Source organism: Cervus elaphus, chromosome 11, assembly GCF_910594005.1.
Source record: "Cervus elaphus chromosome 11, mCerEla1.1, whole genome shotgun sequence".
Classification (NCBI taxonomy): domain Eukaryota; kingdom Metazoa; phylum Chordata; class Mammalia; order Artiodactyla; family Cervidae; genus Cervus; species Cervus elaphus.
Genome location: NC_057825.1, coordinates 67,857,951 through 67,884,915, shown reverse-complemented (window position 1 = coordinate 67,884,915; position 26,965 = coordinate 67,857,951). Strand labels below are relative to the sequence as shown.

At 36.3% G+C, this 26,965-nt stretch overlaps 1 protein-coding gene across 1 annotated transcript in view; it reads right to left on the bottom strand.

The window, feature by feature from the left end:
• Positions 1-26,965, bottom strand: part of ASB3 (ankyrin repeat and SOCS box containing 3) — a 119,049-nt gene that overhangs the window by 8,147 nt on the left and 83,937 nt on the right. The window contains exons 8-9 of the mRNA XM_043918018.1: positions 16,996-17,253; positions 10,987-11,120 (exon numbers count right to left, since the gene is read on the bottom strand). Coding sequence (XP_043773953.1) covers positions 10,987-11,120; positions 16,996-17,253 — 392 coding nt within the window. The remainder of the gene's footprint in view (positions 1-10,986; positions 11,121-16,995; positions 17,254-26,965) is intronic.

Here is a 26,965-nt window from a genome sequence, read left to right as displayed (position 1 = left end):
ATGAACACCCAGGACTGATCTCCTTTAGGATGGACTGGTTGGATATCCTTGCAGTCCAAGGGACTCTCAAGAGTCTTCTCCAACACCACAGTTCAAAAGCATCAATTCTTCGGGGCTCAGCTTTCTTCACAGTCCAACTCTCACATCCATACATGACCACTGGAAAAACCATAGCCTTGACTAGACGGACCTTTGTTGGCCAAGTAATGTCTCTGCTTTTTAATATGCTATCTAGGTTAGTCATAACGTTCCTTCCAAGGAGTAAGCGTCTTTTAATTTCATGGCTGCAATCACCATCTGCAGTGATTTTGGAGCCCAGAAAAACAAAGTCAGCCACTGTTTCCACTGTTCCCCCATCTATCTGCCATTCAGAAAACTAAGATCACATTATTACTAAATGCATTCAGAATCTCAGGGAATTGTTTCCATGCAGTTTAAGTGTGTCAATACACATTTAGGTCATGCACACTGTTTTTGAAAAGAAAATCTCATAATAATAAAAGTATTTCTTAGCATCTGTTTTTAAGATCATCTCATAGCAAAATTTCTTTCAAAAAGCAGTTGCCTTTCATTCAGTTAAAATATCATTTTTACCTTAACTCAATAGAATTTTATGATACATGTACTAGGTTTTATACTATTCATAGCTATTTATCATCAAGGGAAAAAAGATTAAGAAAATGAACAGCTGTATTTTCACCAAAGTATGTAATTCATCATTAAGTTAAAGGACTCTTTTTAATACTGTCACAAGATAAAGAGCAAATCTCTGGATGTTTTAACAATAATCATGGTCACTCCCATCTCATCATAAAGTACTACAAAGATTCTACATATTTTAAAGGTTGTGTTTTTTATAAAATTACTCACAACAGTATTATTAATACTTCAAGCAATTCTGGTTTCAATTCCTTTCCTGTATTAGCCTGACTCTTAATGATGCAATCAACTCATTTCATGTGTGATATTATCTCCATTTCCTCACATTTACTGAAAAGTAAGCCACTCCATCAGTAGACAGTCTTACACAGCTTTCCCAAAAAAAAAAAAAAAAATTCTATTAAGTAAGTCATTATTGTTGCAAATATATCATTTCCAGTATATATTTCCTTTAGTGACTCTCTGAAAAGCAACTGTATTTTTTTTTTAACTGAAACAGAATCTTAACAAATACTCTAAGCTGAGGCAGTTATATTCTTCCAACTTAGTGTACCACACATCCTACTTGCAGGATTATATTTTTATTCTTTTCTTTAACTGTTTAGCAATGTTTACTATGCTCCTTCCAACAGTATTTGCTAAAAAGAAATACATTTTACTTTGTCCCGGTATTATTTCAGTGTGTTTTACTGTGTCAGTAAGAACATGCATTTCCCCAATGGTATGTAACTTTTTGTCTTTTCACTTTTTGTCTTTTCACTATTAGTCAGTTTATTAAAACAACGGACTGAGCATCATATGACTTAAATATTCATGAAATATCACAGAACTTATGTTCTGGACGCTTTCATTAAGAGTGTCCTGCTGATTACGATATTTTCATTTCCTTATTATCTCAATGCACATTACATACATCAAGGCTCACTGCTAACATTAGTAAAAGTGAACCATCTTTTATTTTACTTATTTTTCTAAGGTGAACTATATTTTAAATACTTTTCTTGATACTTTTGAACTTGCTGTCAGCTCAGATTGGGTGGTCAGTATTTTTATCATATGACATGACCATCTGGGAAGAACAGGAGGTAGTTCTATGATTACTTTGTGGTTCATTTGTGCTGATACCTTTATTTAGCATTATTCACATAAAACATTTTTGCACAGAAATCTTTTTAAGCCACTTAACCAATTTTTGAGAATTAGTTAAAACTAGATGATGTAATCACAGGGCCACTGAACAGTCAAATCTAAACTACAATTCACTAAGGTACATCACAAGCATGGATGCCAGGTCATTCACTTTTGGAAGCACTAACCTAACCCATACAAATACACATGTACAAGACACTCAGCCATATATGCTAAGTGGAAGAAAAGAAAAGATGAAAGTTCAATTCTTACAACTATAACCTCACTATTACAGAAAATATAAAGTGAAAAGGAACTTGATCATTGATAAGCAGTTTTATCTTCCTCTCTCCCATCTTTAAGATGCCTCTCTCTGAAGCCTGGAACATGTGAAAATTAAGTAAAATCATCTGTGTCAGTAAGAACATGCATTTCCCCAATGGTATATAACTTTTTGTCTTTTCACTATTAGTCAGTTTATAAAAACAATTGAGCATCATATAACTTAGCATAAGCATTTTCCTATAGTAATCAAGTGAAAAAGTAAATCATGGTCTCAGCTCTTTTAGGAAATAAAAATTCATTCTTCATTCTCCTAACTTATTTAGTGAACTATTAATAAAAACAGCAGTCTGAGACAATAAGAAAAGATTAATTAAGCTCAATATTATAAATTTTAACTCTCTGCAAAACCTTTCCATAAAGTTCTCAGGAACCCCTAATTTTATCATATACAAGCCTACCTTCATCTAGAACCCTGTACAGAACACTCTCTTCACCTCTTGTCCTCACAGAAGCCTGATCCTTCCCCCAAATTACCTCCTTGACCAATTTCTGAGATATAATTTTCTCATTCTTTCACACCTTGTCACATCTATCATAATGTCTCACAGTGGCAATTTCAGTCCTACTGCACCATCTTCAGATTCATGTCTTTCTGTCTTTAAATTCCAACATATGCCACTTCCTATCCTTCCGGAGTGTACTCTCCCTTACTGTCACTACCTCTGGTCATTGAGACCATGGACCCCAACTTCTCCTGCTGTCAAATTTACCAGATCCCTTTCCTCTCTAATTTCTTACTTGGCATCCACAGGCCTATCACTTATACTATTATATCATCCTCAACTCTGCTGTACTTGCTCTGGCAATTCTCAGGAACAATCTAACCATTTTCCTTCTTTCCAATACAGAGAAAATGAAGCAATCCTGAGGAAAAAATAACCATATAACCATATGAAGTATACCACTTTCAACTTCCACAAGGTCCACAGGGCTGCTCAGCAAATCTCCTCCATTGGTTCCCAGTTTCCCACAACAACCCTTCTAAATCAAGCCTCTCCTACCAAATTCTCACTTCAATTTCCTTTTCAGCAAGATTTTATCTCCTACCCTAAGTAAAAACAAGGAATCTTCAATGCTCTCTTTCTCTAATACTCAAACTATAAACTTATCTGTATCTACTCAGCCTCGTCTCTCTTCTCAAAGGAAGGGGACTATTTGAGTCTACCCATCTCCTTCTGGCTTATCTGAAATCTTATTATATAAACTATTGTTTTTAATCTCCATATCCTTAATGTTTTTCTGAAACAAATTGAGATCCCTTAATGTATATGTTCAAGCCTCTCTCATCTTAAAAAGAAAATTCTGCCATGACCCTGCATCATTCCCTTTTAGCCATTCCACTAAAGAGTTATGTTTATTTTTCATTCATAGATTTTAAATCAGTATCTGATACATAGTTGACATATAATTAAAGGACTCACTCACTAGCAATTAATAAATATAAACAGCTAAATTTGTAAATGTGCACCTACAGAAATATTTACATGATAGATTTTCTTCACTAAAGACTTCTGCTTATGCTCTACATTTAGAACTAACTAAAATTACAGATTGAGTGGTTACAAGTTCTCAAATGAACAAGTTATCAAAAACTAAAGTTTCTGTCCTAACTGCCCTCCCACCATAAAATAAATATTTGAGATCTGAAAGAATTTTCTTTTAACTAGGATGTAACTGTCCCAGGGGTCTGCCTGCACATATATCCAATGCAGGATATGGGAAGAGTAAAATGGGCTTTAAATAATACTGGTGAACTGATATGATACTTAGGACATTAAGCATCTTAGCAACATTAAGTTGCTCTAGGGCAACATTTTCTCCTCTTAGCTTACCAATAGATTGCTGACAAAACTAAATCAGTTTTAACAGCAAAATGTCCCAGCAAATGTGGATACAATTCCTCAGTACCTATGTCAGATTCCCCCACCACATACATACACACACACACATACAAATAAAACACAAATAAAATCCATTACTTGGATTTATAAGAGGCTGTGTGAAACTAAAATTATGAAATTATAAATGAGCATATGGAATCTTGTTAAAATTTAACTATAAACTTAACTTAAAAAATAAACAAGAAATAAAAACCACAAGCTTGGCTCTTAAATCCAGTAATAAGAGCAGTGTGCAGGACACTGTTAAGCAAAGCATGATTCTACTTAAGTTGTGAAGGCCCATAACATGGTGCACGTCTGCGAGGTCAAAAGTTTCCTAGTCTACAAATAGAAGGTCACATGTTCAGTTTTTAAAGATGACAGGCAATTACTAATGGGTTTTATTTTTAATTGAGGTATACCTGACTCATGAGAAACCTGGGTGCAGGACAAGAAGCAACAGTTAGAATCGGACATGGAACAATGGACTGGTTCAAATTTAGGAAAGGAGTATGTCAAGGCTGTATATTGTCACCATGCTTATTTAGCTTGGGCTTCCCTGATGGCTCAGATGGTAAAGAATCTGCCTGCCAAGCAGGAGATGCAGGTTCAATCTCTAGGTTGGGAACATCCACTGGAGAGAGAAATGGCAACTCACTCCAGTATTTTACCTGGGAAATCTCATGGACAGAGAGCCTGGTGGGCTACAGTCCATGGGTCACAAAGAGTTGGACATGACTGAAGTGACAGCACACACAAAGCTTTCAATGGTCTTTCCCTGGTCAATAACTCTGGGGCAGGATTTGATTACAGGTTAGCTTGGTTACAGGCTGTGTTATGCTGTGATAACACATAAACTCTGAAACCCAGTGTCTTTGAATACAACAAAGGTTTATTTCTTGCTCATACAAATCCTCTTTGGGTCAGGTGATTCTCCAAGGGAAGTGTCCTGAAGTGACAACTCAGTGCTCCAGGCTACTTCTATCTTGTGTCACCGCCATCTCAAACATGGCTCTCAGACTTTCTCAGCAAAGGAAAGTGACAGTACTGAGTATTCACATCCAGTATGACCTATGCTTTGACACTTAAACCAACCACATAAAAATTAAGGCTGAACTATGCATTCTTCCTGTGTTCTGAGGGAGAGAAAAATGAAACGAAATTCAATTATATGAGGTATGTCTCTGTAGCATCGAAATATATACATGAGCAGGTGTAAACAGATAGGCAGTTGAGGAGCTGCTGTATACCACAGGAGCCAAGTCTGATGCTCTGTGGCCCCCCAGAGAGGCGGGATCAGGGCGGGGGTGGAGGGAGGCTCACGAGGGAGGGGATACATGGACACTCATGGCCGACTGACACTGCTGCGCAGCAGAAACCAGCACATCATGGTAAAGCGATCACCCTCCAGTTAAACATAAACACAGCCCATCTCTGCCATAACGACACAATTTACTGTGACAACGATGTAAGGCAGGCATTAGTATCACTCCTCCTTATACCTGAGGAAATCAAGGCTCAGAGATATTAAATAACTTCTCTACAATTAGAAAGTAGTGGAGGTGTCTAATTCCAGAGCTCCAATCTTTAACCACTTTACTCTATCTGATGTCCAGGCAGACTGGCACCGTATCATTACCAAGGAGTTAAACAATCAGAAGAGTTAAAATTTTCCATTAGCCTGAAATAAGATTGCACCTGAACATCCAACTTTTTAACAAGTAACTCAGTGATGCACTAGTTTTGAATAAGAAACATACTCTTCATAGAGAACAGAAAATCAAATGTTCTAGTATGCTTGATTACTTTAAACCAGATATGGCTTGAGTAGACAACTGGAATGCTAGCTAATTATTACTAAAAAGGTACACTTCAAACTTATACTATGTTATATGTCAATTATATCTCAACAAAGCAGGGAACAAATTACTACCAGAAAGGAATATAGATCAACTATTCCTAAACCTTTCATACTGTTCATGGGGTTCTCAAGGCAAGAATCCTGAAGTGGTTTGCCATTCCCTTCTCCACCTTAACCTGCCTCCTGAGAAATCCTGTATGCAGGTCAAGAAGCAACAGTTAGAACCAGACATGGATACAATGGACTGGTTCCGAATTGGGAAAGGAGTATGTCAAGGCTGTATATTGTCACCCTGCTTATTTAACTTAATATGCAGAATACATCATGAGAAATTCCAGGCTTGATGAAGCACAAGCTGGAATCAAGATTGCTGGGAGAAATACCAATAACCTCAGATATGCAGATGACACTGCCCTATGGCAGAAAGCACAAAAGAACTGAAGAGCCTCTTGATGAAAGTGAAAGAGGAGAGTGAAACATCTGGCTTAATATTCAACATTCAGAAAACTAAGATCATGGCATCTGGTCCCATCACCTCATGGCAAATAGATGGGAAACAATGGAAACAGTGACAGACTTCCTTTTCTTGGGCTCCAGAATCACTGCAGATGTTGACTGCAGCCATGAAATTAAAAGACACTGGCTCCTTGGAAGAAAAGCTATGACCAACCTAGGCAGCATATTAAAAAGCAGAGACATTACTTTGCTAACAAAGGTCCATCTAGTCAAAGCTAGGGGCTTTCCAGTAGTCATGTATGGATGTGAGAGTTAGACCATAAAGAAAGCTGAGTGCCGAAGAACAGATGCTTTTGAACTGTGGTGTTGGAGAAGACTCTTGAGAGTCAAATCAGTCAATCCTAAAGGAAATCAGTCCTGAATATTCATTGGAAGGACTGATGCTGAAGCTGAAACTCCAATACTTTGGCCACCTGATGTGAAGAAATGACTCACTGGAAAAGACCCTGATGGTGGGAAAGACTGAAGGCAAGAGAAGAAGGGGACGACAGAGGATGAGACGGTGGGATGGCATCACCAACTCGATGGACATGAGTTTGAGCAAGCTCCGGGAGTTGGTGGTGGACAGGGAAGCCCGGTGTGCTGCAGTCCATGTGGTCGCAGAGTCGGGCACAAATGAGGGACGGAACTGACTGACTGATTCCTAAACCTGTATTTTGTTTCTGGTTTTTATTCCCTAGTTTTTAACTGTAAATATAACAATTTCACAAGATAAGTTACCACAAATAGTTAGCTTGATGTACTGACCACATATGGTTTTTCTGAAAGAGTATATGAACAAGGAGCATTGCTCAAAACTAGCAGTGCTGGTTAAAGTTTCATAGAAACTTGGTTTAAACTGAATACTCACTCAGTCTACCATATTTAGGGTGGAGTCGTTATGTGTTTGCTGGGTTTCACAATTGAAATACTTAGCCTATCAACCTTTATTTTTTCATTTCTCTTTTACCTCTACTTTTAAGATCAACTGTTTCTTAGAAATATATTCTCAGTCTGCAACATAAAGCAGCTGCACTCTAATACTTCTTAGGTAGTATAATTTCGAATGCATTGCTAACTATCACTTATTTAAAACTGAGTGTAGAGTTACAGTATTTAGAGACAACCGCTCAAAGTGCACACAGGTACCCTCCAGATACTATAAATCTAGCCCTGGTCAAGTCAGAGCAACAGAGACCTGAGTACCAAGGCCCACTTAAGAAGTGTTTTTATTGAATTACCATAGTAATTCAATATCTCGGTATGACAGCAACGGGCCACATTGGAAACTGGTAACATAAAGTCCCAAGAAACCATGGCTACCAAGATGTTTTCTAGGAAACTGTCTAGCACAACATCCAAGAATAGCTGTACTTCTGAGCAATGAGTTTGTTTTAATGTTATGAATTCTGTAACCTAGATCAAGAACTGTAGAGCTCAGTCACAGTCAAATTTACAGTGTATCCACAGACAAGTTTCAGATTACACTGATAAACATTTCCTGACTCCATGCTTTTCTTTTGCTTCCACTTTGAACTTGTTTTACTGTTTTTTGTGTGATAATCTATATGTATAAACTGTTTTAAATTCTGTTTAGAACAAAACAGAGGAACACTGAAAAGAATAAGTCGAGAGTTTCAAGGGGCCCTTACAGAATCCCTTGTACAACAGATCCATAGAATTGCTCAAACAGATAGATAGAATTGCTCAAAGCCAAGTGCTTTTACCATAAGCACATAATTACCTAGACTTGATCTTGGTCAGTTGGCTAGGGGTTTGCAATTTTTTTAATTAAGAAGTCTATTGCTATGTACATTTAAAATGATGTTTCTAAGAGGTATATACAGGCACATGATCAAAAAAATTGCTATTAAAACTATAACCAGTCAGCAAATTTTACCTGGTATACTGCTCCTTTCTAATGCAAAAGAACTTCTGAAAACAAATCTGACTAAATGATTAAAAGATGAGCAGCAAGGAACTGACTGTCTCTTTTATTTTTAAACTACAAGGGCAAGGTGCTATGTTTTTAAGGAGGAAAAGGATGAGGAAAAGAGAATTTTGAGCAAGTATAAGGCATCTCCAAGACTCGAAAAGAGCTTAGGAAAAGAATACAGAAAATCTTTTCCTTGGGATAGATACTGGTATACTTAAAGGAGCTAGAGAACTGAAATTATTCTAGGGGCTTACCAACAGTAGCAGAGCCACAAGAAGCATTCTTTCCAAAAAAAATTAAAGAAATATTTTGACAAGGTAGCTTTCATGATAAATTACTGGAGAAACTGGGGTGAGAGCAAGACTGTCCTATACTTAGAAAGGTAATCAAAGAAGTGTGTTTCTGAGCCTACCACCTTCAGTGTTAAAACTCTGGCCATGCTTTTGCTTAGAAATCCTGTATTTCAAAATCCAAATAAAGGAGGGCAGAGTACAGATGACCAACATACAGAAACTGAATGTCCTGAAAACTGAAGGAAAAAGAAGAGTGGGGTACATGAAGACAGTCTTGAACAACAGAAAGGAAGAGAATCACAATCCCATTTGAAACTCAGGCAAGTGAGTAGACAGGCATATCTCTTCCTTCCAGCCTTACTTAAAATCTATCATCATAACAGCTCCTGTTACCTGCAGAAGATATTCTCAGTGGAATATCTGGAATAACTGAGAGTATCTTGTGAAACCAAGAACACAAGCATTTCTTGAGTAGTTCGCAGTAAGAACAGGGTTTAAAAAGTCTTCCTAGTATAGGAGTAAAAGACCTTTATAGCACTGGGCAACACAAGAGTCAAGGTGGATCAGGGTTTCTAAACCTGGTCACTAGTGACATTCAGGTCAGGTAATTCTTTGTTGTGGGGGGCTGTCCTGTGCACTGTAGGATATTTAGCAGCATCTCGCTGGCCCCTATCCTCTAGATGGCAACAGCACCCCTACCAATTGTGGCAATCAAACTAGCCCTTGTGGGGAGCAAAAATCATCCCTGTTGAATACCCCTGCGATGGATGAAACAAGTAACAAACAGCTGCCAGGAATAACTCACTCTCTTGGTAAGCAGCACTCCCAAATCACCTCACCTTCTGAACGAGGAAACAGACAGAAGGAACATCAGGATTTATAGGAAAAATGACAACTTCAAATTCTGAATATGTCAAAATGTGGGATACCAAGTGGAGATGTCCAAAAGTCAGCTGGACGTATGTGACTGGAACCAAGAAAAGCAGTCGTGGAAAGAGAAATAGACTAGAAAAGCATTAGCTACATTAATACCTCTGAGAAAGGCTTTTGTAAATCTTCAGCCAAAATAAAATCCTCTTAAGAGATAATGATTATTACCCTAGCAAGCTCTACCTAGTACCTAATTAAATAAGAAGCCCTTGATGTATTTAGTCTACCACAGAATAATGCATTCATGTACAATTCTTACCTTCATCTGGACAAACCTGCCATATGTTAAAGTCTTCAGAGTAAACTCTCACATATCTTTAACTAATTGATAGGCTGCAGTAATTTTCCCACTTGGCATATACTCCTTCTTTTTGCCTTTTTGTTCCCAAATAGATATTTGCCCTCTACCACTGCACACATAATTAGCAAGAGCAGATACAATTCTCACATGCACATGAGCTTTTTAACATTGTCATTAAAGAAATTCTGTACTGGAAGATTTAGAGACTCCAAACAGATTACACTTTTTCTTCAACAAGAAACCTCACCAAGAGTTTGAATATACCTCAGTTCAAGAATATATTTTCTTGAATGTCTGTTTTTGACTGAGAAAATTTACTTAAATGTAATTTTCCAAGAAATTAGAGGATATTTCTACATATGCTAAGTTCACTTGTTAAAAACCTATTCAACATGTTTTATGAAGGGTGACATTTTCATGCAAAAATAGTAATGAAGAAATAATTTTCCTAACTTAAGACATAATCTGGTGAACAAAATAGATGAAAATAAATCTACATAAGTAAACAGAAATACTTTGCCTATGTTATATTTAGTTTAGTTTGGTTTCCTTGTGTATAATCTTCTACTGCATCCTCTTTATTTATTTTTTAACTAGCTTAAAAGCTTTTTTTTTTAATCAAGTGAGGGTAAGTTGATAATTTGTTTTCATTTAAAATATCAATCAATTCACAAAATTTCTACCCAGCTCACCTTCATAGTTATATCTTACCAACACACTGGCATACATTCAGTAAGTTAACAATAAAGAATGGTGATACTTACTTTTAGAGACAATAAAATATTAAACAGAGCACACACATCAACACACACTCCGAAGAGGAAAATTACATTTAGCGTTTTTCTGACCACAAACTAAATATTGACCAACAAAATTTTTAGGATTCACTTTTGCTTGCATAACCCTTACTAAAAACAAAAGGGTATCATTAAAATATCACTAAATACCTGTTATTCTTTACATGCTCCTTAGGCTAAACTTATAAAATCAGGTATGATTTTCCCTCGCAGTTCCATCCTCTCCCCACATAAAGAAAATGCAAATGATGCCCAATTTAATTATGTTCACCAGTGACTCATCACTTAAAATTACAACACAGCTAGATAAGGCAGAGAAAAAAAAGTAGTGACATGTATTTTAAAATTGTACTTTCTTACCAATATGTTGCTGGAGAGCCCAAGAGGAGTTTGAGGCACGAGCAGACAGCATCTTTTCAACAGCTGGAGGAAGTCTCCTCCAATTAGTAAACTCCAAAGTGAAGATAAGAATGTCATCACTGACTGAGTCAATCCTACATTGGCAAGATATTAACATACATTTAGACACAAAATTCACAAAGGATTCACTGTGAAAACAAATACCATATACCAATTCTTACAACATCCTGATGAGGAGGCAGACAGACAACAGCAGCAAAGAAAAAATTCATGAAACAAAAGGCAAGTTCAGTGGATATGAAAAATCATCAAATCAGGTTCCTACAGGAAACTCAAATGACTGTGCATGTAGTTGTCCAATAGATGAAACAGGAGTTTCTACTCTAGCAGAAGGAGAATGCCTTGTCATTCCCCAGCAGCAGTGGTGAGAAAAGACAGATTTAGTGTCACTGTCATTAGTGGGTATGCCATTATGTCCTCCCAACTGGACCATCTTGCTAAATCTAGATTGGTCATCCTTATAGACACAATTTAACAGTGAAAGGATAAAGTCTAAACACCCAAAAGTGAAAGTGACTCAGTCATATCCGACTCATTGTAACCCCATGGACTATATAGTTCTTGGAATTCTCCAGGCCAGAATACTGGAGTGGGTAGCCCTTCCCTTCTCCAGGGGATCTTCCCAACCCAGGGATTGAACCCAGGTCTCCTGCGTGCAGGCGGATTCTTTACCAGCTGAGCCACAAGGAAAGCCCAAGAATACTGCAGTGGGTAATGTATCCCTTCTCCAGCGGATCTTCCTGGCCCAGGAACTGAACCGAGGTCTCCTGCATTGCAGACAGATTCTTTACCAACTGAGCTATCAGGGAAGCCAAAGCTGTCCCTAAACTGGTGTATGGGAGAGACGGCTTATTTCTGACCAACCCTCAGAGATTTACTACAACGGTTGTCATCAAGAACCTTCCCCATTACAGATGAGACTCTAGAGGATGCACCAGAATAAGTTTTGTCTTTAAGGACTGAAAGAAGTGGTTGAAGACAAACAGTTCTACCTCTCTTTTTTCAAAATAATGTCAGATTTCCTACCAACCCACCCAAAAGAGACTTCCCAAATTTTATAAGTACTTGAATCCTAATGGAAAGGGCAATGACCTAGGAAAAGTTCTGATTTCTAACAATTCTACTGCTTACAAACGTGTTGCCTAAATTCTTTAAGCCCTAGATCCTGGTCTCTAAAATGAGAATAACACTTACCCTGTGTATTTCAGGAGACTGTTCATAAAAGTAGCTGAGGCAATACAGTGAACAGATTTTTAAAACTATAAAATACTATATAAATATCTGATATTACTAGAACCGGCTTGGAATTTTCAGTACTATATTCTCAGTGGGCCTTATAACATTGTACACATGAAATTTAGTCAAAACGTAAAAACAACTCTAAATTCTAACAAGATTACTCATCTTGTACTCAATTAGATACTCCCCTAACATCACATTGTTCAAAGAAAAATAAAATCATCAGGGTCTCTGATGACTACTTCAAAACCAGAAATTCTTTTCAAGGTCGCTTTTTTGGAGACATTACTGAGCAAGGACAAAAGAAAGGGAAAAATAAAAGAAAGAAACTGAGTAATACTCTAAACTTGTCATCTCAAAGACAACTTATTTCATGTAATTCAGGGTCCAAAGTATCCTTGAAATGACTGGTTAGAGTATGAAAATTATTTCCCAAATTTTTAATTCTCTAACATGCACACTCATATAAGGAAAAACAAACTACAGCACAAACACTCTGGGAAACATTTTACTTCTAAAGAAATTCTCAGTGAAGTCACAATTTATCAGAAAACACTGAGAATAAATGAAATGATAAAATATATTCAAAGGCAAACAATCTCCTTCACTTTCTAGGAATCCACACCAAAGGTTTCTCAGTTCCGGTTCCTTATTTCTTTTTTAATGGTTTCATTTTTCTATCTTAATGTGCTTTAAGTCTCACTGTGATCAAACACAAAGTCATTTTTAGGCAGTTATCTAAACACACACACAATAAATCTGTTTACACAGCTTTAGTTAATATAATGTTGAGTATTTTACCAATGCTGACAGTGCCACTAAAAATGTATGGTTACTGTACTACATTGATCATTACACTGTACAAAGCAGCTGTACAACATAAACAATTGACAGTTAATCAACTAAATGCACAGATGACATTCACTTTCTATTATTTGTCTATTGCATTGAGGGTGTGAGGGATACCTAGTGTTGCATTAAAATATTTCAACTCTGTAGCTCATATTGTGACAGGCAATTATTTAGTCAGATACATTTTTTTTTTTTTTTTGGGGGAGTCAGATACATTTTTAAAGACTATTTAAGACAAGCAATATCTAGGAAAGACATTTATAATTCACATGACAAAGATTAAGCAAGAGACTTACATGTGATATAAATAAAATACAACCAAAATCCACTTTAACAGCATATTGGAATTTTTATGGGATAATTTTTTATAACAGTTCTTTGAATGTAAACTGATCAAAGAAAGCAAAACATCCATCACATTCAGCATAAACACTGGCTTTATCCATTCAATAAAAGATTAGCAAACAAAAATTTGACCATGTTATGCATTTTTACTGCTAAAGTGAAATTTCCCATCGTGTTTTTTCTAATAAATATAAAGTAACTAAAGTTATTCCTTCAGAGTAAAATACATGCAATTTTTGTTCTCAATTCAATAGCTGAAAGTTTTACAATTTACTAAAAATAATATGTAGTTTACTGTTTATTAACTTTTTTCTATCCAAACACATCCAATAAACAAAGCACAAACCCAGTGGCTTATTACCACAAAAAATTCTCAAATGGGCAAGTTTTCACATGAGGGGCAGGGAACCCCATAGAAGAACTAGGGACAGAAGACTATTTTAGGAGCCTTTTAGTAGGATAAAGCTAAATAATTCCCTTTTCTTCCAACAGTCTATGTAGTTGCCTGAGGAGGAAAAGAAAAGAGGATACATTTAATTTTTTCCTTATAGAGGTTATTCCTAATTTAGGAATAGGAAATAGAAAAGTTGGCCCATATTCCTCCAGTTTAGGCAACAGATTAAAGTACCCTTGTCACTCAGATGGTGAAGACTCTGCCTGCAATGCAAACTACCCGGGAGCTATACCTGGATTGGGAAGATCCCCTGGAGCAGGGAACAGATACCCACCCCAGTATTCTTGACTGGAGAATTTCATGGACAGAGGAGCCTGGTGAGCTACAGTGCATGGGGTTGCAAACAGTCAGACACAACTGAGCGACTAACAAGGTACCTGAAATTAAGTGACAAAATTACCACAAACCTGGGGATATACAGGACTAAGGCAGTAATAATAGCATAGGGGCTACAAAGACAGACTTGAGCCATACTACTGGACAGCCTGGGTCCAAATCTTAAGCTCTAGCACTAAATAGCTGTGTGAACTTTGGCCAAGTATGTCGAACACTCTGTGCCTCAATCCCTTTCTCCATAAATTAAGGATAATAGTATCTACTATATTTTATATTAAATGAGTTAATAGTAAAGAATCAATCATAGTAGCTACTGTATATCAGGCAATAGTTTAAATGATGGTTAAAGAAATAAACAAACTAAAAACCAGAATGGAGCATGAAGGCTGAAAGTAATAGGAAGTAAGATAGAGCCAAGTAAGTAGCTTCAGTAGTAAAACACAAGGAGCATAGTTGAGAAAAATGTGGGTGCCTTGGGAGTAAGAACAAAATGGAGTGACAGAGGAAAGGGAACACACTGCCAGGACTGCCCACAGTTATCTATGAGCTGGATTTACAGTAGCATTTTGGGGAGGGAATGGTGAGGGGCAACTGCTACTAGCTGTCAGAAGCCCAGACACAACAATAAAATCCACTAAGTGAAAAGTTAAAGGTACTTAAATAGCTCTGTTAATAGCTAGATATAGCATTCAGTAGTGAGTGTTTACATCTCAGCAGTGAATGTATGTGTGCATGCACATGTGCACATGTAAAGGGGGTTTGTTAGGACAAGTAAACATATACAAATAACTTTTAAAAATTAGATTTCTTAATTAATTGTCAATAATTTTATATCTGTTATCAAAAAAATACTATGAATTTTTGTGAAAATTTATTGAAATGGTATACAGAGAATTACAACAATGAGTACTTGACAGGTAACTATGTATTAATCAATCAACTGCTGGAGAAAGAAGTAAATACAATCAGGGACTCAAACCACTGTAAATTATAAACAAAAAGTAAAGTCGAGATTAGAGCATGTATGTAAATTTTGCTTTCCTTCTATATTCCTCAAACCACCTATCAGACAGCAGGTTTTCCTCACAAGCCACCAAACTGAAACATTCTGTATCAGAAAGACATGATAGTCCTAAACCTAAAATTTTAAATCTCTGCTTAGAGAAAATTGTTGAATTCTATATTATGGTAGACATAATAAAAAGGTGAGATAAATAAAGATCTGCCAAATAAAGATTTTTTGTTTACAACATAGATGGAGAGGCCACCAGGTGGAAGATGGAGTCACAGAAATGCAAATTAAATTTACAAGTAGGAAGCACCAGTGTTGCCTGCATGAATCCCAGAGAGGACCTCTTTGAAAAGCAAAATTTAAATAACAAGATATCTAAGCACTCTTCTGCTGAAATCCAAAATTTCAGTACTTGCCTAAACATTATTTTAGCAAATAATAGTTCTGAAGCACAAAAATGAAATCTTCCAAATATTTCATTGATATTTTATAAAACACCCATGTTCTCTAGATTCCTAGAGACTTTTATTCTATTTTCTCACTTGACTTAAATTATCAGACCAAAAGAGTTCTCTCACTGCTACAATTATCAATAATTTCTCAGTCCATCTAGACACGTAACTCCTGCAAAGGCTTGTGTATACACAGATGTATAGAACAGACTTTTGGACTCTGTGGGAGGAGAGGGTGGGATGTTTTGAGAGAACAGCATCGAAACATGTATATTATCAAGGGTGAAACAAATCACCAGCCCAGGTTGGATGCATGAGACAAGTGCTCAGGGCTGGTGCACTGGGAAGACCCAGAGGGATGGGGTGGGGAGGGAGGTGGGAGGGGGGATCGGGATGGGGAATACACGTAAATCCATGGCTGATTCATGTCAATGTATGGCAAAAACCACTACAATATTGTAAAGTAATTAGCCTCCAACTAATAAAAATAAATGGAAAAAAAATATTTTAAAAAAAAAGTTTTTATCCTTTTGCCCTAGAAAAATTCTGACTCAACTTTCATATAATCACTCATAGGCACTGCCCTTCTGAGAAACCACTTGAGGTAAACAGTTGTATCCTCAGCTGCTTCAGATATCAGTATTTATTGAGAGAGACTAAGTTCAAATAGACAAGACGCTACAGGATAGGAGTATTCAATCTAGTTGTATAAGGGATGCTAAAAATCGCCAAAGCTACTACAACCATTCTGTTGCAGGTGTTTTAAAAGCAGTATGAGGGATGGCCCAAGTAGAAGAAATAGCCCTCCCGAGAGGATTCACTGGCACCCATTCCTTTCTGTTCCCTTCTAGCCGCCTCCAACCTTTTTCTAGGATTCTATCCTTACATTCAGGGTTCCCAGTGGCTCAGTGGTAAAGAATCTGCCTGCCAAGTGGAGACGCAGGTTTGATTCCTGAGCTGGAAAGATCCCCTGGTGAAGGAAATAGCAACCCATTCCCGTATTCTTGCCTGAAAACTCCCAAGGACAGGGGAGCTTGGTGGGCTACAGTCCATGGGGTCACAAAAGAGTCAGACACGACTTAGCAATAAACAACAACTATCCTTACATTCAATCTCACTATTAGCAGGTCCCCAATTCCTTCATCCCAACATAGCCATCACAATCAAAACACACACAATAACAACCTCCTCCCAACACAGGGATTTCAAGAAATTGGGGGAAATGAAAGAGTAAGGTCCACAATGGTAGGATTTCTTACCAGGAACTGCACAGGAGATTCAGTGGGTCAAATCCAGCAAGCAGCAGAGATGGCAACCATTCTTTATATTTTGTTTGTGCTTTTACTGCGTGATTTATAAATTCAGATATGTGGTCCCATGGTGTTGATGGGCAGCATTTCTTCAAAAAGTAGCGAAATACTGAAAACCTCTCATACTTCAGGCAGTATGCCAAATGAAGTTCATTTAGCTGAGCTCCATATTTCAAAAGAATATTTACAATTCCAAAGAAGTCACGGCTCCATGAGCAAAAAGAAAGGAAGGTAGGGGAAGGGGGGGAGGGGAAGGGAAGAGAAGATTTTCACATTAAAAAAAATTCTTACAAATAGTTAATAGTACTTATGACTGGAAAATAAGAATAGCAGATGCTCAAGAGGGAGGGGACATGTGTATACCTATGGTTAATCCATGTTGATGTAGAGCAGAAATCAACACAACATTGTAATTAGATGTACAGCAGAAACCAACACAATATTGTGATTTCCTTCAATTAAAAATAATTTAAAAAAGAATGGCAGATGTGATAGTGGATGGTTTTACGCGTCCAGTGGATTGAGACTAGAAGACATTTAATTTACATCATGCTGCATGGTTTTTAATTTTCAACTATGAACAAGTCACGCCCTTAGAATTTAAAATACTCACCTTAAATAAAACTGTCACTGACAAGTAAAATTCTTTTCAAATTGTGATATTTTTATGCACAATTTATTATCTATACTACAAAATACTTGCTAAACAAAGTTAATAAACAACGTGATCAGTCAAAAAAGACAGGTCAATTTTCCCCTTTCTATTAAATTTCTAGTGGTAGAAAGCAATCAAATAGAAAGCCTTTTTTATGAACAAAAACAACTTACAGCTTTACATTTTTTAAAATTAATCTTTGTCAAGTGTTTTACTGAATGAAAGTATATTATTTTATACCTGCTGAATTGGTTACCTGTTTTAAAAATGATCATCCTGCTAAGTTGTGCTTAAAATGACTAAAAGTAAGTTTAACTCTTTTATGAGAGAGCTAACCGGCAAAATGTGTCAAAAGAGGTATCATAGCGAAGTTATAAAGAGCACAGACTGGAGCCAGACTGCTCAGCCACTTACTAGCTCTGTGACTTTGAGCAAGTTACTTAACCATCCTGGCACACAGAACTAGCATTATATAAGTATCTGCAAAATAAAATGATATGCAAAGTAAAATACCACACATTTAAATACAATAAACATAAATCCTGGGAATTTATCTATGAGACAAAAAGAAATTATATCCTATTTGCACAAATATATTAACCACAGTATTGTTTATAACAGATTTTTTTAAATAAATTAACTGTTTAACAGAGGAGGAGACACATGCAAAATATGACACAGTCATTAAAAACTAAAATTATGATGGTTATGTGATCACATTTAAAAAACTGTTTATGATATAACTTTAACAAAGTTCAATAAACATGTATGTTTACTACGCAGACAAATGTGAAAGAAAATATGCAAGAATAAAATAAGTCTCCCTCTGAAACTGGCATTAATGCTATTTTAAGTAACAAGAAATAAAAAGAAATACTTCATTATTCATAGTTTTAGAGAATCTAAATAATTAAGAATCGTAAAAAGAATATAAAAAATATAAAGCATTTAAACCATTGTCATGTGAGACCAACTACTTCTGAGAACTTGAGCCCAAGGTTTCAAAGCAGTTAAACACCATATATATAAATATCACTTATGTAAATTTTTGTAAATCTGTTTTATTTGCTCTCCAATTTGTGCTTCTTTTCTTCAGTTAAAATATTAAATACTAATTCTCTTTATTATTAATAATACACATACCAATTAGAAAAGAAAAAGCCATAACTCTAAAATTTTCTTTACAAAAATTAATTAACTTTGTTGTCTGTCTAGTATATATTGATATTTGTTCCTGGAAACACCATCATTCTTATCACTGTTCTTGAAAAGAGCCCTGTATATTCATTTTCTTTCTTATGGCTATTTTCAGATACAGGAAAGCTAAAAGAATTTATTGCCAACAGTCCTGCACTACAAGAAATGCTAAAGGATATACTTTTTTTTTTTTTTATTTTGTACTGGGGTTTAGCCGATTAACAAACAATGCTGTGACAGTTTCAGGTAACAGTGTAGGGACTCAACCACACATATGTATTTGTATCCACTCTTAGAGGATATATGCCTGATGGTTTTATTTTGAACAGTTAAAAGCAATTTCTTTTTTTTTTTATAAGCAATTTCTTTCAACCACTCTGACCTCATTTAACTAGGCTCTCATTATTCTGCCTGCAGTGATTACGTGCTGACTCCCCTACAGAACAGATGAGCAACACACGTCATGGACTGTTGGACACATTCCAACAAACATACAGGAAAAGTGGGAAAGCCTCGAGACACCGCCTCCTTACGAATGTCATACACAATTCTCAAGAGCACTTAATTTTCAAGGCATGTATGTTTACATGGACACTTCAGAACCTGGCTGAACTCTTCCCTCAAGCAACGTGAAAGCATCAATGGCCTAACCACAGATGCTTTAGCTCTCAGAGAGGACGACATATTTTTGCTACAGAATACAAAGAGCCCAAAATGCACCCTGTTATATTAATTGCCACAGATAGCTAGAGAATCTATTTTCTGTTTATAAAAAAAAACTATAAAACCAAGAGGCTTTCCTCTTCAAGTTTCAAATATAGCATCTAGCCATGTGACTCATTCTAAGAAAAATTTAAGGACAAGGCCATAGATAAACCAACCATCCATCTCTAAATGTTAGAGAAACATGTGCACATATAACTCCCCCTAACAACAACCTTTATCTATTCTACACCAGGCAACTATGATAAATGTGTTACATGGAAGATTTGCCTTAATATTCACAATAACCCTAAAAAGTAACTTTTATTGCCATCTCCACTCCAGATGCAAAAACTGAAGCTTAATCACAAAACTAGTAATTTGTAAAATTGGAATAATAATAGCAAATCAAAATCCAACAGTGAATATGATATAGCAAATATCAGAAATATCTCTTCTACATTATAAAAACAAAACATCTCAGGAAATAATCAAATTGGGAATTATTTTAAGGGCAGCCCTGTTTCTTGAAGTATGTTCCAAGGAACACTAGTCCCTGCAAATGATCTATGTTAAAAAAGCCTCCATAATTAAAATATTTGAGAGGCCCTTTATAATATACACTAGTCCATACGAGAGAGAAATACGGGATGAACTTAATTTTAAACAGTATGCTAGTTACATTTTTAAAACATATGCTCAAGTATTTTTCTTTAAACTCCGGATACACTTCAGAGGAAGTACCTTTAGAATTACAGCAATGGATCCAAACATTAATCAGAAAAAAGCATAAGAAAGAGGATATAAAATGCCCCAAAAGCCTGTAAACACAGGAGCAATAGTGTATTTATTGTAAAGTTCATCCTATGTTTCCAAACTTTTCAAACTCTGGTAGACTCATCCCTCCTCAGGAATTCATAAAACACATCACCATAAGAAAAATTCTTAGAAGCCCTTCAGGAAACAAATCTAATTACCACTGCTTAATCCTGTGTTTTCCAAACTTAATTAACTAAAGAACCCTTTTTATCCTGTGTATTACCTATTAACAATGTATAGAAAGAGTATTCTACAAAACACAGCTCTAACTCCTTCCAGTTATCACACTGCCTTGTATTAGAAGGAGTAAAAGCACACTCCTAAAAGGCTTTTGTAAGCTACCTACTGCTACATTATAAACCCTTTTTCAACAGAACTACCGTTTACATGGTCAATAATAAACATAAAATAAAACTGAAGGATCATAAAACTTTTTCAGCATGCCTTGAGTTTCTATTACATAATACATCTCAAATATACATAACAAGCTCCAGCAACTCAAGTAACTTCAGTGCTCTACAATGACCTTGATTATTACATGTCAATGAGCAAGATAAAGGCTTAGAGAAAACTTTGGTTAAAATATAAATTACATGGGAATATGTATGTGTTTCTCTTAACACTTAATACAAATTCTTTTTCAAGCCCTGATGGTGAATCAGAAAAACTCTTCAAGTCTTAGAGTAGTCCTTCTTATTTAACACAAATATCAAGAACTACTTATGATACATTAAGGGACTTGATATTATATAACAGTGAAAAACCACAAGGCACAGAGAAAGAGAAGTTTAAAAACCAAAAATGCAATGTCTAAACCTTATTTGTGGGCTTGTACATCTTCCATCATACTGCCCTTTGAAGTTCAAAGCTGTGCACAGAAACAGGCTCAGATAAAAAAGAAGCACAGTAAAAGGAAATTCAACATGTTAATAAGGTTTCTTTTAAACAAATGGAAGTGGACAAATATCTTAATAACCCAACAAAACCTCCAAGCAACTTTTTAGCTGAATTATTAAAAGGCCATATAGTAAGTTTTACTGAATGGTTTTTAGCCATCAGCTGAAAATAAAATAAAGACATTACGTTGTGTCAGATGTATCCATGTGTGATATACTGATAAGAATGGACACAATTATTTTTATAAAATTAACAGGATAACAATGATCAGTATTGATTAGAAAGACAGACATAATCAGGTCAGTTAAGCCAGGAGCCCTTTCTACAGCCATATATAAAAGGCATTAATATGAGTTTAAATTTCCTGTAATTTCTCAACTTCCCATCTCTTTTACCCATTCCAGTTAAAGAAGTCTTTTTCTTATATTTTCTCATTTGAGTTGAATTACTCAGCTATGCCCCTGAAAGACTAGCTTCATGTCACTGAAGCTGTTAACTTGTTAGCCCCAAAGGACAAAGAATTCTTTTGTACAGTGTGGAGGAGACAAGACAACTTTCCATCATGCTTTGGAGCAGGAGAAGAGCTAAAGGTCACTGCTCCAAATAGAAGCCTATTCTCTCCAAGGGATACTCAGTAAAAATGTTTCAGAATGCTAATCCTGAGCTAAAAAGTTAAAGTGGCTGAATAAAACAAAAAAGAAGGGAAAACTTAAAACCCGGAGCCATTATTTATATTTATTATCTTCATCACTTTTTGATATTAATTATACTGTCTGTAAAAGCAGATAACTTTACCATAATGTAACAGGCCAACAGTGCAAAAAACATCAGAAATGTTAAATTCCTAGATCTCAGGAGAAATGCCAGAAAACATACAAATAAGAAAACAAAAGTTTTTGGAAACCATAAGCAAGGTGAAAAGGCAGCCTTCAGAATGGGAGAAAATAATAGCAAAGGAAACAACTGACAACGAATTAATCTCCAAAACATACAAGTAGCTCATACAACTCAATACCAGAAAAACAAACAACCCAATCAAAAAGTTTGCAAAAGAACTAAACTAACATTTCTCCAAAGAAGACATACAGGTGGCTAAAGAATCACATGAAAAGAGGCTCAACATCACTCATTATCAGAGAAATGCAAATCAAAACCACAATGAGGTACCATCTAACACTGGTCAGAATAGCTGCCATCAAAAAGTTTACAAACAATACATGCTGGAGAGGGTGTGGAGAAAAGGGAACCCTCTTACACTGTTGGTGGGAATGCAAACTAGTACAGCCACTATGGAGAACAGGGCGGAGATTCCTTAAAAAAACTGGAAATAGAACTGCCATATGACCCAGCAATCCAATGCTGGACAAACACACTGAGGAAAGCAGAACTGAAAGAGACACAAATACCCTAATGTTCATTGCAGCACTTACAAGACATGGAATCAACCTAGATGTCCATCGGCAGAAAAACAGGTAAGGTACATAAACACAATGGAGTTTTACTCAGCTAAGAAAAAGAACACATTTGAGTCAGTTCTAAAGAAGTGGGTGAAACTGGAGCCTATTATACAGAGTGAAATGAATCAGAAAGAGAAACACCAGTACAGTATATCAACACGTATATATGGAATTTAAAAAGACATTAATAACAATCCTATATTCAAGGCAGCAAAAGAGACACAGATGTAAAGAACAGACTTTTGTTCTGTGTGGAAGAAGGCAAGGGTGGGATGATTTGAGAGAATAGCATTGAAACATGTATATTTACCATATATAAAATAGATGACTAGTGCAAGTTCAATACATGAAGTGGGGTACCCCAAACTGGTGCTCTGGGACAATCCAGAGGGATAGGGTAGGGAGGGAGGGGGAGGGAGGTTCAGGATGGGGGTATATATTGCACTTATGGCTGATTCACGTCGATGTATGGCAAAAACCACCACAATATTGTAAAGTAATTATCCTCCAATTAAAATAAACTAACTTAAAAAAAGTTTTTGACTCATTAATAACTAAAGTCAGATAAGTGCTGATTAAATCTTTTATACAATGATCTTATACCAAACCAACATTACTATAATAACATACTGTTACTATAAAAATAAAATTTCAAAACTCATACCACAGGCTTCCCTGATGGTAAAGAAGTCTGCCTGCCAGTGCAGATGTGGGTTCAATCCCTGGTCCAGGAAGATCCCACACACCATGGAGCAACTAGGCCCACGCACCACAACTACCGAGCTCCAGAGCTCAGGAAGTGAAACTACTGGACCCACATGCCACAACTACTGAAGCCCTGAGCCCCAGAGCCCACGCTCCACAGCAAGAAAAGATATCAAAAGGAGAAGACCATGTACCACAAAGAGTAGCCTCGCTCCCTGTAACTAGAGAAAAGCCCACTCAGCAACAAAGACTCAGCACAGCCAAAACAAAACAAAACAAAACTGGAGATCGATTCAAGACAGCAGAGCACTGAAACTGCAACTAGCTGTTGAACAATGACTGACAGGACACTGGAACTCACCAAAAAAAGATACCCCATGTCCAAAGACAAAGGAGAAACCACAACAAGACACCTCATCCACCAGAAGGCAAGACAGAAGAAGCAAGAAAATCCCACAGCCATTAGAATGAAAACCATGTCACAGAAAGTTAAGCAAAATGAAAAGGCAGAGGATCATGTCCCAGATGAAGGGATAAGATAAAAATCTCAGAAAAGCAACTAAACGGAGTAGAGATAAGCAACCTTCCAGAAAAAGAATTCAGAATAATGACAGTGAAGATGATCCAGAATCTTGGAAACAGAATGGAGAAGATGCAAGAAATGTTTACCAACGACCTAGAAGAACTAAAGAACAAACAGAGATGAACAATACACTGTTCAGTTCAGTTCAGTCGCTCAGTCGTGTCCAACTCTTTGCGACCCCATGAATCGCAGCACGCCAGGCCTCCCTGTCCATCACCAACTCCCGGAGTTTACCCAAACTCATGTCCATTGAGTGGGTGATGCCATCCAGCCATCTCATCCTCTGTCGTCCCCTTCTCCTCCTGCCCCCAATCCCTCCTAGCATCAGGGTCTTTTCCAATGAGTCAACTCTTTGCATGAGGTGGCCAAAGTATTGGAGTTTCCGCTTCAGCATCAGTCTTTCCAATGATACACTGGAAGGAATCAATAACGGAATAACAGGCAGAAGAACAGATAAGTGACCGGGAAGACAGGATGGTGGAAATCACTGCCACAAAACAGAATATGAAAAAAAAGGATGAAAAAAAAAATATGAGGACAACCTAAGAGACCTCTAACACAACATTAAATGCACCAACATTTGCATTATAGGGTCCCAGAAGGAGAAGAGAGAGAGAGGATCTGAGAAAATAGTTGAAGAGATAATACCTGAAAATTTCCCTAATTTGGGAAAGGAAATAGTCAACCACGTCCCGGAAGCACAAAGAGTCCCAGGCAGAATAAACCCAAGGAGGAACACACCAAGACACATAGTAATCAAACTGGTGAAAATTAAAGACAAAAATATTAAAAGCAACAAGAGAAAAATGACAAATAACATATAAGGGAACTCTCATAACTTATCAGCTGATTTCTCAACAGAAACTCTACAAGCCAGTAGGGAACAGCATGATTTATTTTAAAGTGATGAGGGAAGAACCTGCAACCAAGAATATTTTACCCAGCAAGACTCTAGTTCAGATTTGATGGAGAAAGCAAAAGCTTTACAGACAAGCAAAAGTTAAAGAGAATTCAGCACCACCAAACCAGCTTTACAACAAATGCTAAAGGAACTTCCTAGGCAGGAAACACGAAAGGAGGAAAAGATCTACCCAAAATAAGCTTGAGACAAATTAGAAAACCGTAATAGGATCATGCTGCTGCTAAGTCAATTCAGTCGTGTCTGACTCTGTGCAACCCCATAGACGACAGCCCACCAGGCTCCCCCATCCCTGGGATTCTCCAGGCAAGAACACTGGAGTGGGTTGCCACTGCCTTCTCCAAACAGGATCATATGTATTGATAATTATTTTAAATGTAAATGGATTAAACACACCAACCAAAAACAGAGACTGGCCAGGGGGAGGACAAAAACGTGCATGTATGTACTTCCACTTACCACATCACTCTACTTATATTCCCCAAACTGTATGTAATTATTTTATATTGTCTATCATGTTTCCAGTATGGCTTGCAATTGCAATTATTTTTTATTTTTTGGTCTGGTTACTGATTGTGAAAACTGATAAACATTTTTTACTATTGTGATCATGTTAGAAGAAAACTTATACCACTAAACTTATTATCTATTACCAAATTTCTGAAAATTCAAATATCTAATAATTAATTTTGGAAAATAGTCTTCTAAGATCCCTGGTATTATTTTTGTGACCAAAACTCAAATTCTTATTCATAACTGGTAAATGTAATACAGGAAATTCATACACTGTCTTAAGAAGAAACAGAACAAAAAGCTATTTTTAAACAAAATTAGTCAATTGTTCTTTAGAAAGGTAATTCTAATTAATTTAAATAATTTTAAGTATGCAACCTAGAGAACTCAAACTTTCAGATGCATGTTGAAAGAAATAAAAAAATTAACAAATTTTTCAATTTCTTTCCCCAGGCACTGTCTATGTTACCCTCTTGAAATACTAAAACAAAACCTACTGGGAGAATTGACAGCTTTCTTGCTTGATCAGCTTTACACTGAATCTCAAAATAATCAAATGATTTTCCCTTTATATGTACAGTGATTACATGAAAACTAAGAACCAGACATTAGCTTATGTAAATGTATTACAAAGACTAAAAATTTAATTGATTTTTAGATAAACAGAGGATGGCAAAAGATATGTCTTCTCCAGAAATGAAGACGAGAATTAACCTTGGTATTTTTGTCTGATGTGCCAGACACCATGCAGTGTACTATATGTATATACAAATATTAAATGTGAGCGTATGTGACAATAAAGCTACCATCTCTTAGCCTTAGTCTCTTGGGAAGTGTTTCCCCTTTAATTAAATTCCCCACTGGGTAGGTAAATAATGGCAAAGATGTTTCAAAATTAAGTCTACTGCCATGGCCCTGACAAACAATTAAAATGTAAATTGTAAAGACTGAGAGAATGTACCCTCATCAAAGAGATATTCTGATGTTTTAGCTTTTTCCCTATGGACTAACAAATAGCATTTTCCAGAGAGTTTTCTTACTGAAAACCTACCTTACTAATTAAAAATACATTTGGTCCAATTATAAGTTCCCACATGGAAGAAAATACATGACAAGTCCTTTTAAAGTCACTAAAAAATATTTCAGTTATGATACATAGGGCCACTTCACATAGCAACATTGCCAAGAACAGCAAAAAACAAAGTCTAATAGCTCATATCTGTGACCAAAGACCACCATAAACCACACTGTTACTTCTTTAAGTTTCCAACAGTTTAATTATTTTGTAAGCATGCTTTTCTTTGAGCTTCTCCTATTTTGGTTTACTTAGCTTCTTAAATCTATAAACTTGTGTCCTTATCTAATGTTGGGATGTGTTTGTCCATTATCAGTCACAATCTCCTTCTCCTCTCTCTGGATCCTAATGACATGAATGTCAACACTGATGATATTGTCCCTCAGGTCCCTGAGCC